The sequence below is a fragment of the Aotus nancymaae genome, unplaced genomic scaffold (genome assembly GCF_030222135.1).
Source record: "Aotus nancymaae isolate 86718 unplaced genomic scaffold, 86718_ANA_hifiasm-v0.15.2.pri h1tg000079l, whole genome shotgun sequence".
Lineage (NCBI taxonomy): Eukaryota > Metazoa > Chordata > Mammalia > Primates > Aotidae > Aotus > Aotus nancymaae.
The window spans coordinates 10,323,466-10,337,149 of NW_026988494.1; the positions used below are offsets into that span (position 1 = coordinate 10,323,466).

At 38.7% G+C, this 13,684-nt stretch overlaps 1 protein-coding gene across 4 annotated transcripts in view; it reads right to left on the reverse strand.

The window, feature by feature from the left end:
- Positions 1–12,543, reverse strand: part of ERI1 (exoribonuclease 1) — a 135,063-nt gene extending 122,520 nt beyond the window's left edge. For all 4 annotated transcript variants that reach the window (XR_010339610.1, XR_010339609.1, XR_010339611.1 and 1 more), the window contains exons 1-3: positions 12,269–12,543; positions 7,043–7,218; positions 3,176–3,386 (exon numbers count right to left, since the gene is read on the reverse strand). Coding sequence is in view for 1 of the 4 variants with exons in the window: in XM_012468763.2 (XP_012324186.2) it covers positions 3,176–3,386; positions 7,043–7,218; positions 12,269–12,376 (495 nt within the window). In the remaining 3 variants the exon portion in view is untranslated. The remainder of the gene's footprint in view (positions 1–3,175; positions 3,387–7,042; positions 7,219–12,268) is intronic.
- Positions 12,544–13,684: the final 1,141 nt, after the last annotated feature.

A 13,684-nucleotide genomic window follows, 5' to 3' on the forward strand; every position in this document is an offset into this window, starting at 1 on the left:
CGCTTGAATCCAGGAGGCAGAGGTTGCAGTGAGCCGAGATTGCACCACTACACTCCAGCCTGGGAGACAGAGTGAGACTCCATCTCAAAAAAAAAAATTGAATTTCAAAAGTTAGATACTCTTTACTCACCAGACATATTGCAGAAAAATTCCACTTAACTGAGTATCACAGATAAATTAAGTCTATATCCTTTTAAGTACCACTATTCTATTTTGTTTAATAATTTTAAATTAAATTCTTTCAAAAATATATTGCAACTTCCCTTAAATTACAATTCGATATTAAACAGATATTACTAAAATTGTATTCACTATTAAATTCTTTTAATAGAAGAATGCTAGAGAGAACTATGCATTCATTGACCAAATCTTTAATCATCACTTAAATAAATTACATAAGTTAAAAAGTAGTAAGGGTTACTAAAAGTAAAGGAACCTGGGTGCCTATAATCCCAGCTACTCAGGAAGATGAAGCAGGAGACTCCCTTTAGCCAACAAAGGAAAAAGAGCAGTAAGGGGGATCAGAAACATGGGGTATGTGGGATAAGACACACTCTCAAATAGGATAATCAACTAGACTTTATTTACAGGTAAGATTTAAGGAAGGACTGAAAAGAAAAATGGGATGGAAGGAGAGAAGGAGAAAAAGATCAACCAGCAACACTTCTGGGTAAGAAAATTGGAGCTGAAGTCCTGGCAAGTAATGGGATAAAGCATGCCTGGCATTTTTTGAGAATCAGCAAGCAGGTCACTATGCCTGCAGAAGAATGAGTTAAGGAAAAGAATAGTAAGACAGGCTCAATCAGAGGAAACAACAGGCCAGATCATATAAGGAATATTGGGTTGTACTGTGAGTTAAATGAGGAGCCAGTGCAGGGTTTTGAGTAGAGGAGTGAAATGACCTGACTTACATTTTAAAAGAATTACTCTGGCCACTTTGTTGAGAACTGGTTGTAGGACATGGACAGAAACACAAAGACCAGTTAGATGGAGAATGTAGTAAAACACATAAATGATAGGGGCTCAGATTGAAGTCCCAGCAGTTCAGTTAAGTGACTGGGTTCTGGATCTATTCTGAAGGCAGAGCCAAACAGGAATCATTGATGGCCTGGATATGAGAGAAACAGGAGTCAAGGATGACTCCAAAGTTTTTGAACTGAACAATTAGAGGGATTCTAATTGGAAAAAGCTGCCATCACCCAAGCTAAAGAAGGCTGAAGATAGATTGGGTTGGGGTAAGTTCAACAGGTTGAGCCATACAATTAGAGACGTCAAGTAAGCAGTCTGGATTTGGAACAGAGGTATGGGTTGGAATTATGTATCTGAAAGTCACCAGCATAGAGACAGCTTCTAAAAGCTATGGCACTGGATGAGATCATCAAGCAAGAGGATGTAAGCAGAGAAGAGGAGCTAGGATTGAGACCTGGGTCATCTGATACGGGGAAGCTGGGAAGGAAAGGAGGAACCAGGAAAGAAAACTGCAAATGGGAAACCCAGTAGGGCTGGAGAAAAATCAAGCAGAAGAAGTTAGACCTGAAGAAAATGTTCCAAGGAAAGAATATTAGAGCAGTGCAGTGTTTTTTTATATTTTTTAAGTGAGAATGGCCAGGCATGGTGGCTCACGCCTGTAATCCTAGCACTTGAGGAAGTCAAAGGCAGGTGGATTGCCTGAGCTCAGGAGTTCGAAACCAGCCTGGGCAACATGGTGAAACACTGTCTCTACCAAAACACAAAAAATTAGCTGGGCATGGTGACACATGCCTGTAGTCCCAGCTACTTGGGAGGCTGAAGCATGCGAGTTGCTGGAACCCAGGATGCGGAGGTTGTAGTGAGCTGAGTTTGTACCACTGCACTCCAGCCTGGATGTAAGATTCTATCTCAAAAAAAAAAAAAAAGTGAGAATGGTCAATTTTGCCAGGATTTAGGGTAGAAGTCAAAGATGATGTTGATGAATGATTTTAGTGGAATGATGGGATCGAATACATAGCTTAAACTGAATTGAATTTAAACCCACAATGGTATGAATTTAAGAGAGAATGGGAGAAAAGGAAAGACACACACATATAAATTATAAGTACATATAACTTATGTGAAGAATCTTCCCAAAAAGAGGAACAAAGAAATGGGGTAGCTGGCAGTGCAGTGGGATGAAGTGAAGTTTTCTTATGGTGTGAAAATAATGTTTGTGTGTAGTGGCAGCAATATAGCAGAAAGCAATAAATCATAATGTCCAAATGAGGGAGAATTGCTAGAGTAATGTCCCTGAGTAAGAGAGAGGACATAAAATCTAGTGATGCAAGATTACTTGCCTTCATAACTGCCATTTTTCCTTCTAATTTACTGACCATAAATCTGCTTTGGATGAGAAAATTATAGAAATAGACTAATTAAGACTAACTAAAAGAGATTGTGAACAGCATGAAGAATAACCTATGCATGTTAACTCACAGCCTCTTCATACTAACTCCCAAGTGGGTTGGTGGCAACTGAGGATATCACAGAAGTGACTTTTGGAGAGATGAGATGTTAGGATATTTTTGCTCAGATTTTGTAAGGCAAACAGTATTATTGTAGGGAATTCCTATGACTTCCTGAACAAACAATGCACTGACAAGTATCTAAAGCATACATATTATTTGGCTTAGAAACCAGGGTTATATAAGTCATTTCCCCCATAACCTCTCCACCAGAGAGAGACTCAAAAGTCATTTTTGTAAATTATCATTCTTAGAGATCACACTAGCCCACAGCAGTGGTTATCAAGTCTAACTGCATATTAAAACCAACTGAGAAGCTTCAAAAAAAATGCTGATGTCAGGGGCCCTATCATAGAACTAAATTAGAATCTCTGGGACTAGGGCCAGGCATCAGTATCATTAGTATGTTTTTTTATTTTTTTACTTAACAGGAGATTCTGATGTCCACACTCCAGATGTTCTAAGCAAACGGAAAAAAAATTTTTAACTTTAGCTACTGCAAAAAGCAAGCAGTAGTCTCTAAAATTGCTTTATTATAGCTTTTCTATTAATCAAGCTGATATAAGTTCACAGCAAAGAAAAAAGCTTACTTCAAAAGTTTAATTCTAGGTAAACAGCAAATGAGGTCTTCCACATTACCAGAAAACACCAGAATAGTTGCTGCTAGAAATACAATTAAAATATAAATATTCACTTACTATTTCTAAAGTATGCGTATTCAGTAAAACAACCGGGAATTCAATTATTTCATGTACAAACTCAGGTGGGTTTCCTTCTTCACAAGTGGCTTCAAAGTCAATAATACAAATGTAGTCATAGTAACTGTCAGCACAATTGCTCTCTTTCAACATCAGCTTCTGCTTCTTATAATAGTTTTTCAGTCTCTTCTTTAGTACATCCTTTACTCCCCTAAATACAAGAAGAGTATTTACACTTAGGTAAATTTTATAGTCGAGAATCAAAACTCTTGCCTGCACTGGGTTGAAACTGACAATCATAGCATAATTTAGCAAATACTAGCTAAAATCAATATAAGAAAAGCAAGACTCAAAGCTTAAGTAAGCAAAGAACTAATTAAAATAACATGTTTATTGCAACATTAACATTTTCCTTCACAAGTAGTTTTTCATTTTAGTAGTATATAACAGCATTTTCTCCAACATATACTGGTATTTCAAACCATAAACATTGTCAGCATATACCACTAACACAGTCACATTGCCTTATATACTAAGATAACATATATGATACAAACATTTAAATTAATATTAGATTATTCTACTGGCCAAATATAAACTTAAGAATATGAAAACTCGTGTTGAAGAGATCATATTATCTTTCCTTTCTTTTGACATTTGTAGGTTAGTCAACTCAAAAGATTCATATGAATATGAAAGTGTTATAAGCCTAGCATATAAAGGTGAATGTCTGTTGGCTACTTAACTAGGACAACTAAATTAGAATATACTTTAAGTAAACTATGTCCAGAGGAACATCATCATACTAGTAGGTTCTTAACTACAAGTAAGTTTCTAAATTTATCATGGGTAGAATATGATTTAGAGGATTTTAATACTACAGGTAGCTTTAAAATTTCACAGGCCAGGCACGTTGGCTCATTTTGGGAGGCTGAGGCAGGCAGATCACAAGGTCAGGAGTTCAAAAATTAGCCAGGCATGGTGGCAGGTGCCTCTAGTCCCAGCTGCTCAGGAGGATGAGGCAGGAGAATGGCTTGAACCCTGGAGGCGGAGGTTGCAGTGAGCCGAGATTGGGCCATTGCACTCTAGCCTCAGCAACAGAGCGAGACTCTGTCTCAAAGAAACATACACATACACATACACACACACACACACACACACACACACACACACACACACACACACTCCGCAAATGGAGTAATGGGGAGGAGAGAAAAGTCCTCCTAATAGATAACAATGGTTAATCAGGTGATCTCTTTCTTCAAGCAGTATTTTTCCAAAAAATTAAGTCACAACCAGTGTTCAGGCTTCCTTCAGTATTATGTAAATGAATCCTATATGGCCTGCAATATGAAATGGAAGTAAAAATAAGAGAATCTAAATTATAATTAATGTGTAGTGCTAAGTATCATATTTTGGTCATATTAACTAATTAATGGCTATGTTAAAAACTTTTTTAGTATTTTATTTTGCTTTCTAAACTACAATTAAGCATTGAAAAAAAAATCCTACCCATGAAAATATTAATAATCAACCAGTTAGCTATTTTAAGATAAAATGTCCTAATGTTGTTTCTTTGCTTGAAGTTTTCCAAATTATCAAAACCTAGGGAGAAAACTGCTTAACCCCTTTCATATCAAGGCACTGTGAATGACCTCTGTGTCATGTGACATCTTTGGATTACTTTAATTTTCGTTGTTGTTGTTGTTGTTGGCAGGGAGGTGTAGTAGGGGGAGTAACTACATTTACTGGAGTTGTCTGCAAAGCTAATGGCAGGACAAACATAACTAGTTGCTCTGGATAGAACCTGTTATCTTTAACATCTCCTTTGCTCTACCAAATACTCACCATGTTTGCCAATTCCAACTCAGAAAAATATTCAGAATCTGGTTCTCCTTAATTCTTTCTGCTATGGCTCCCATTAGCTTCGTGGACTATAGCAAATGCCTCCACTACCAAAACCCTTCAATTCATTCTTTACTTACTTGAGAACTGAGCAGAATGCCAATTTCCTGCTTTAATATCTTCGGTGGCACCCTTCTACTTACAAGGTAAGATGCAGAGTTCAGCACAGAGTTCCTTCACAACTTGGCTACAGCCTATCATTTCAGTATCATTCTGAAATGTTTCTGAGGTACATTGTGTAACGAAGACAAAATATACTGTAAGTCATGGCCTCCGCAGGCCAGATGGCTCACATTCATAATCTCAACACTTTGGGAGGTGGGTGGATCACTTGAGCTGGAGTTTGAGACCAGTCTGGGCAACATGCAGAAATGCTATCTCCGCTAAAAATATGAAAATTAGTCAAGCGTGGTGGTGAATGCCTGTAATCCCAGCTACTCAGGAGGCTGAGGCACACAAATCGCTTGAACCCGGAAGTCAGAGGTTGTAGCGAGCTGAGAACACGCCACTGCACTCCAGCCTGGGGGCAGAGCAAGACTCTGTCTCAAAACAAAATAAAAAAAATTTAAAAGTCATATTCTCAATATGTGTGGTACACTTTGATGTCCTATAACTTCGGTTGCACAACAGCTGAAGGGAAAGCAATATCATGTTGCAGAAACCATACAAATTACAAAAGTTTCTGTGTTTTTGTCTGAAATACCCTCCTTCCCTTTTCTGTCTGGCACAATTCAAATGTCATCTTTCTGAATTCCTGAGAAATATTCTCCTCTGTATTCTCATGCTGTACCAGGCCAGACCTGCAATATAGCATTGGCCCCTCCATATTGTGATGATTTATGTATGTTTTCCCAAAAGACTGAGATTGCCAAAGTGGGGAACATATCTGTAGTTACCTTTATAACTTCAATGCCTAGTGCAGTACTTAGAATTCAATACAGGCTTGTTGAATAAATGTATAAACATACATCTAGATCTCCAGCTCCCATGCAAGCCAGGAGTAAGCAACTAAACTTCACACATGGGAAGGACAAAAATTTTGCTCAGAAAATCATCTGCAGGTTAAAAGTTGTACGTTCACAACAGAAAGAACTGGGGAAATGGGAGTCAAAAATTTCTTCATAAATTATGATGTAGACAATCTAGAAAAAAATGTATTTGTGCTCTTTTGAAGAGTAGTGAAGCTCTATTTTAAAGTAGACAAATAATGTTAATTATAAGAGAATTATGATTCAGATGCCTCGAAACAGTAAGAGTTACCACCTGTTTCATACAAGCCATTTTTTTCTTGATGTCTGGCAGTTCTACTGTTTATAAAAAATCTATGCATTTTCTGGACTCCAAAAGCCATTCCTGTCCCATGGCCCAAATCAATGTAAAGTGATCTGTTTTGCAAAAATAATTACTAAAAATTTAGGTATGTGTATATCTCACTGAAGTACACAGTTGACTAAGTTGCATTGTTTTCTCATTCAATATACAGTTAAACATAATGCACACCATCATTGTAATTATTTTTTAGAAACTAAAACAAAACAAAAAAATATTCCTGGTAAGTGAATTATGTTTTTAAATTACTGTACCTGGTTTCAAACAAACTCTCTTTATATATAAAAAAAATACAAATGGCCAAAAAAAAAGAAGAAAAACAATCTCATGAATATATCCATCATGTAAATGAGCAACTGAAAAAATGAAAAACACACTTGTTATGAGATAGATACTCCTATACATTGCCGGTAGATCATTAAAACATTCATAGACTTTGATTCAGCAGTCCTATCATCTAGAAGATGGACAGAAATAATCAGAGTTGCACATAAAAAACATAAATTACAGTTTTTTGAATTGTTAATAGGATCATGTCATTGTGATAGGATTACAGATGATTTTTAATATTTCAATGTTTTCAAGACTTTCTAAAATGAGTATGTACTACTTTTATAAGTTATTTTTAATTACCTGGTTTCAAGCTTGAATTCTGAAAGCTTAGCTCTGAGTTCTTCCTTACTCATTCTATTAATACAACCATTGGTAATAGCAATCTCTTTGTAAACTGGGTCACTGAAGTCACTCGCACTGGAGGTAATGAACTTGGATCCTTTTGTTTCTTGGCCATCAAATCTACACTGATTTTTCTACAAAAAAAAAAAAAAGATATAGTTTATAAATAGTACAAACACCACAGATTTAAAGATTCAAACTTCTGAAGCCTGTTCATGCCACATGTTCCATGAAAAGTGCTCTCTGCAGTTATTGGAGGGAGGAAAAGATGAGAAGAAGGAAGATGTGTCTCCAGTACAATTTACCCTGCTCTATTCTGAGTCACGAGGTTTTCAAAGGAAACAAAGCTAAGTGAAAAGAGGACTGGTGTTGGGAGTCAACACCACCTCAATAGAGAGCCCCAGCTGACCATTTACTATAAATAGCGGCATGACCTTGGGTAGTTACGTATTGGCTTCTGATCTTCAATTTCCTTATCTGTAAAATGGTATTTGGTAATGGTAAATAGTGGTTGGGCAGAATTATTACAAAGATTAAATGAGATTATGTGTATTGGGCTCCTACACCCACAGTAGCTATTAATGGTAACTATTAATATCACAAGTTATACAACAAAGCCTTCACAAACAATATTCTAGGATTTACAAATGAGCCTTTACATTATACATGTATAATGAATTCCTGAGAATTTTTAAACCTAACTTCATTTCATAACGTTAACAAACATTGCCCAACATAAAAACAAAATGAACTGCAAATCTCATTCAAAGCTTCCTAGTACTTCAAAGCAAAGAAAGAAATGCATTTCATTTCAAAACTCACATTTTCCAAAAGTTATACTTATGTCAGCTATCCAGAAGAACTACAGAATTGTAAATCTTTTCTCTTTTCATAAATAAAAATCTGTTAAGAAAAAAACATGACTCGATTCTATTTTCTCCACAGGTAGTCTCAAATTACTATTACATTAAGTTCCAAAGATTCATTTGTAAGTTAATTATTTTCCACATGCAATATCATAAATATTAACTATGTTCAAGAATTTTCAAAAATACTTGGTACTTACTATTAATCCCTATTAAAGCTTGTTACCTTAGTTAAAATTTACACATCGTCCTCATGTAAACCTTAATTACAGATCAAGGAAGGATAATCACAGAGAGGCCACAGTCCCTGACTTAGAACTAACTGATCCTGATGGTTCAGGAACTGTTTCTTACTCTAAGCTCTCAATTTAATGCAACACACATTTACTGGAAATGTAATAGTAGGTAAGGTGCCAGAGTACTCAAGAGTCACTCACACCCATCTCCTTTTAGGAAGAGGTCAGCAGTTCCAATGTGTGAACTGTCCATAAATTAAAGAATAGCCACACTGAGGTTTCTTGTTAACAATGCTAAGAAAAAAAAAAAAAAGTATTGCTATTTGACTCATAATTCACTTTCAAAAATATATTACATTTACAATAGATATCTCTCTACTTGATCACAATTTAATAAAAAATTATCTTTTGACTTTAAATTTACATTGAATTTTAAACTTCATCTTTAGGTTAAGATTTAGGTCAACATTAAGTAACAGTTCGTCTACCAAAACAGATGTCTTAATTAATTTAAGTAGATTTTCTCTTTGGGTAAATCCTCTTTCCGATTCACTTGTTAATTCTCATCCAAAACTGTAGCTACAAAAATTATTCCCAAGTAACACTTAGGCCTTGTCTATAGATGCTATAAATTATGACTTATATAAAGAAAAATTTGCTTCCTTTCCGAGGTCTACTTCTAGATCTCTTCTCTTCTAGTGAAGTTCTAGGGACGGCCAAGGTCCAATCCTCAGAAATCAGTGTCTCCTCCCAAATTTCACATCTACACTAATGGTTCACAAAGAAGAATGCTTGATCAATCCACTAAGGAGTAAAAAGAAAATACTAAAAACCCTACTTGTATTGTTAATCTGCAGAAACACAAAATTGGTTTATGAAATACATACTTACATATGCATCAGCATCCACACCAGTATCTATGTCCATCTATCACGTGTCACATACAGTATTGACCATATATTGAAAAAAGTGACAGATTCCACAATATGGAGAGAAACATTCACCTTCACAGAACCGTAATATTTTACAATATTCACGTGTCAAATTAAATGGATGTACAGTTTATATTATCTCAAATAAGAGAACCTTTTACATTATGGGATGTGGCAATGAAAATCTTCTATACCAAACACAGGTTTATTATCTTGTGACAAAGTACTTTTAAACTGTTGTTGAACTTAAAGATGAATTACATATATTCTTTTACAAAGACAGGTATTCTAAGATTGCTTGGGAAGGGGACTGGAGCTTGATTTTTAGCATTTTTTTTTAAATGAATACAAACTTGTTGCAAGATAAAGAAAATACATTTTAACAGTAAGCTAGAAGGTAACTGCTTGTCAAAAGAAACTTTTTCTGTATAAAGAACATTTTGAAAACAGATGTTTTGGAGATGCATCTATTATTTAGTTGCCAAAAATCGAGGCACTACCTATTAAAAAAAAGAAAATAAGGCCAGGCGCGGTGGCTCACGCCTGTAATCCCAGCACTTTGGGAGGCCAAGGCGGGTGGATCACGAGGTCAAGAGATCGAGACCATCCTGGTCATCATGGTGAAACCCTGTCTCTACTAAAAATACAAAAAATTAGTTGGGTATGGTGGCGCGTGCCTGTAATCCTAGCTACTCAGGAGGCTGAGGCAGGAGAATTGCCTGAACCCAGGAGGTGGAGGTTGCAGTGAGCCAAGATCGTGCCATTGCACTCCAGCCTGGGTAACAAGAGCGAAACTCCGTCTCAAAAGAAAAAAGAAAAAAAGAAAAAGGAAAACCCCTGCCTCTGCACACTGAAGAAAAAACTTAGAATTTTTCTTGATTGAGGTTCTTCCAAAAAGAGTTCTGATGAAATCTGAATCTACTTTTTCAAAATATAAATATGCAATAGCTTCTATTAGCTTACAAAAACAACTGGCATTAGAGATGATGAAAATTTACCACCTGAATTCAACAAAAACTTTGCTTGAGACTGAAAAAAAACTGTATCATGGCAAGGCGTTGTGGCTCATGCCTGTAATCCCAGCACTTTGGGAGATTGAGGCCGGCAGATCACCTGAGGTCAGGAGTTCAAGACCAGCCTGGCCAAGATGCTGAAACCCTAAATACAAAAATACAAAAACAAGCCGGTCGTGGTGGTGGGTTCCTGTAATCCCAGCTACTAGGGAGGCTGAGGCAGGAGAATAGCTTAAACCTGGGAGGCGGAGGTTGCAGTAAGCCAAGACCATACCATTGCACTCCAACCTGGGCAATGAGAACGAAACTCCGTCTCAAAACAAAACAAAACAAAACAAACAAACAAAAAAAAACCTGTGTATCAATACTATTATTTTCTTGAGACAGGGTCTCACTCTGTCACCTAGGTTGGAGTGCAATGAAATGCTCACTGCAGCCTCCACCCACGGGCTCGGGTGATTCTGTACACTCATAGTCCCTAGTAACTGGGACTATGGGCAAGTGCAACCACGCCTGGCTACCTTTTATAAAAAAAGAATGTATCTGCTAGGCGCGCGGTGGCTCATGCCTATAATCCCAGAACTTTTGGAGGACAAGGCAGGTGTGTCAGGAGATCAGGACCATCCTGGTCAAAATGGTGAAACCCTGTCTCTATTAAAAGTACAAAAATTAGTTGGGTGTGGTGGCATGTGCCTGTAATCCTAGCTACTTGGGAGGCTGAGGCAGGAGAATCGCTTGAACCCGGGAGGCGGAGGAGGCAGTGAGCTGAGATCGCACCACTGCACTCCAGCCTGAAGACAGAGTGAGACTCCGTCTCACAATTTAAAAAAAAAAAAATCATTATTAAGAGCATGCAACAGTAAGTTTTTAACAATTACTACCGTCACTAAATCCAATTTGGAACAGAGACCCAGGCCTTAAGTAGCTGTAAAAGTGTCAAGACTTTGAAATACAAAGAAGCATATTCAAACACACTTCTTTTATGAAAAGTAAACTTTGAAATTTATTTTAAAAACCACTCACACGATGAATTGACACAATGTATCTCAGGTTGAAGCAGGAGGCAGGTGGAAGAGTGGTCTTTTTAAGAGAGGGCTGTTAAGTAGTCTTTGAAAGTAACAACTTTAGAAGAAGAAAGATAATTGCAAATATCCGAAGGAAGTATAAGCAGGGCAAAAGAAACATAGAGACCCTTAACGAGAAGACCTTCCTTCCAATGTAAAAGAGCACAAGGAAGAAAGGGGCACTGAGAGCAAAAGGGAAAAACTGTGTGAGCTGCAATTAGCAACTGAGGCAGGCACCAGACCCTGCAGAGCAGCAAATCGAAGTTACTAAGGAGGGGAGTAAGCCAAATTCATGTTATTAAAAAGGTTATTCTAGCTGCCATATGGAAATTGATTGTGGACATAAGGAGCAAGAGCTAGGGCGCCTCCTGCAAATACCCACTTTATGAAGTGCTCAACATGTTTATTATTAGGAAAAAATCAATTTTAGCATTCAATCCCTTACAATCCGCAGGGCTAGTCAACAATTACATTCGTTAAATAAGATGATAATAAGTTTTAAGACTGTTCTACAACTGCCACTGTAACTAGGTTCAACCAATGAGACGTCAAAATCATTCAATCAATCGTATACTATGTTTACATGAGAGCAGTAACTAAGCAAAAGCAGCAAAGACAATGCTCCACCTAATAGATATAGACAGAGGAATGAGGGAGGCTGGTGGGCGTTTAATTAAAAAAAAAAAGTTATGAAGTGACATACCTACTTGGTACATGGTGCGATTTAAAAATATAAAGCCTTGCAAATTACCCATAAGGGCTAGATGGAGTGACAACAGCAACCGTGAACATAGAATATTTAGAGCAGAAATCCCACTTAGAACCTATTAACCCAGTGTTGACAGAACTCCTGATCTTGACGATTTCCTCCCACCCAGAAAGTGATTCGGCCCTGAGGGGGCTTCATGACAACCATCCCGGGATAAGGCTCGGGAGCTGGGCACGGGGGAAGCAGCTGGGCTTCAAGGGCGCGCAGCTGCACCTTCTGCGGGACACCGGAGAAGAAAAGGGTGAAGGCGCTTGGAGTTCCGGGGCAGCGGGCGCCGACAACCGGGCGCGGGCCGCCTGCTCACCTCAGGACTGGGATGCGGCGGTTCCTCCCCGCCCTCCAGCAGTGGCGACTCCTGCAGCGCGGGAGCCACGGCCTCGCCGCCAGCCTCTTTGCTCTGTGGATTCTCCATGCCTGCTGTCACGTCAGAAGAGAGCTGCTGGGGCAGGACCGTCGCTCACTCTCACCCGGTCAAGCCCAAAAGCTTAGCCTTTCTCAGTTGAAAAATTACCGGGCTCGCGTTCCCGCGGCGGCGGCCACACAAACTCCGGCGGCCACCTCCTACTTCCGGGAGCGTGTGGCGTCCACACGCCGAGCAGGCGCAGTGAACTCGCGCGCGCGGAACGCCAGCGCCGCACCCCACAGAGGGAGGGAGGAAGAACCAGAGAGAGGCGCGCGGGAAAGAAGATGGGGCGTGACCGGCCGTGGGCGGAGCTAGTGCGGGTCGAAGTTGGGCGAGTCACTAGAGGGTAGCACCAGAACGGATGATCAGGTCAGCATTTCCTGAGAAGGAAAAAAGTAGGGTGGGTGGGGAGATACCATAGAGAAAGATGTTTTCGACCATAAAAAATAGCATGTATAAAACAATTCACGTTTTTCATAAGGAGTTTCCTAAAACTTCCACTGCTGGGCAAGAAAAGAAAATGGATCTGGACTTAATGTCCCACTATAGACAGTTAGCAAACAGAACAAAATATAGGAAACAGCTCTTCAGACATTGGATAACAGACAGCTGTGGACTGTTTTACCTGAGAGAAGAGAATCAAAAGGAGCCCTATATTACCCTGCCTTTTTGCCCAGAGGCCATTTCCAATCTGTGGTGCCTAGAAAGATAATCAAATGGAGACCTAGGATCTCCTGGGTTGAGAAGACAGGGATTGGCGTAGAGGAAATTGGGGTAGCGCAAGTGGGTTGGAATTTGTGGGACAGAATTATGGAGAGGAGGGAACTACATGGGAAAAGAGCTTCAGGAATCTGCTTAGGAATACCTTTGAATCTTTAACTGAATAAAAAACGTAAAACTCCCCAAGGCCAGGAGGGAAGTATAATTAGGGAGCAGCAGTACACCAGTGATCAGAGCTCATACAGAACTGGGAATTATTTGAGTTCCCAGCAACCAGAGTGAGGAGATTATTGAATATCATGGAAACTGCACTAGTAACCTCAGAAGTGAAACTGCTGTTGCAAAATTATCATTGAGACAGTGAAAGTTATCGGACCTAACCAACTGCATCTTGCTTTTAACCTCCAAGCTATCTTTATTCATTCCTGGGTGTAGGCCAAACTAACATTGGGAGGAATTTAGTGTATAGCTTAGAGTTTAAAACAAAAGTGATAGCCCTCTTCTTGCCTGGGGGCTAGTCTGTTTTTGTAGGACTAACAAACTAGCCAAAAGATTAGAAATTGTGATTTAAGAGTCATGCAGCTGGAGGCTATAAGA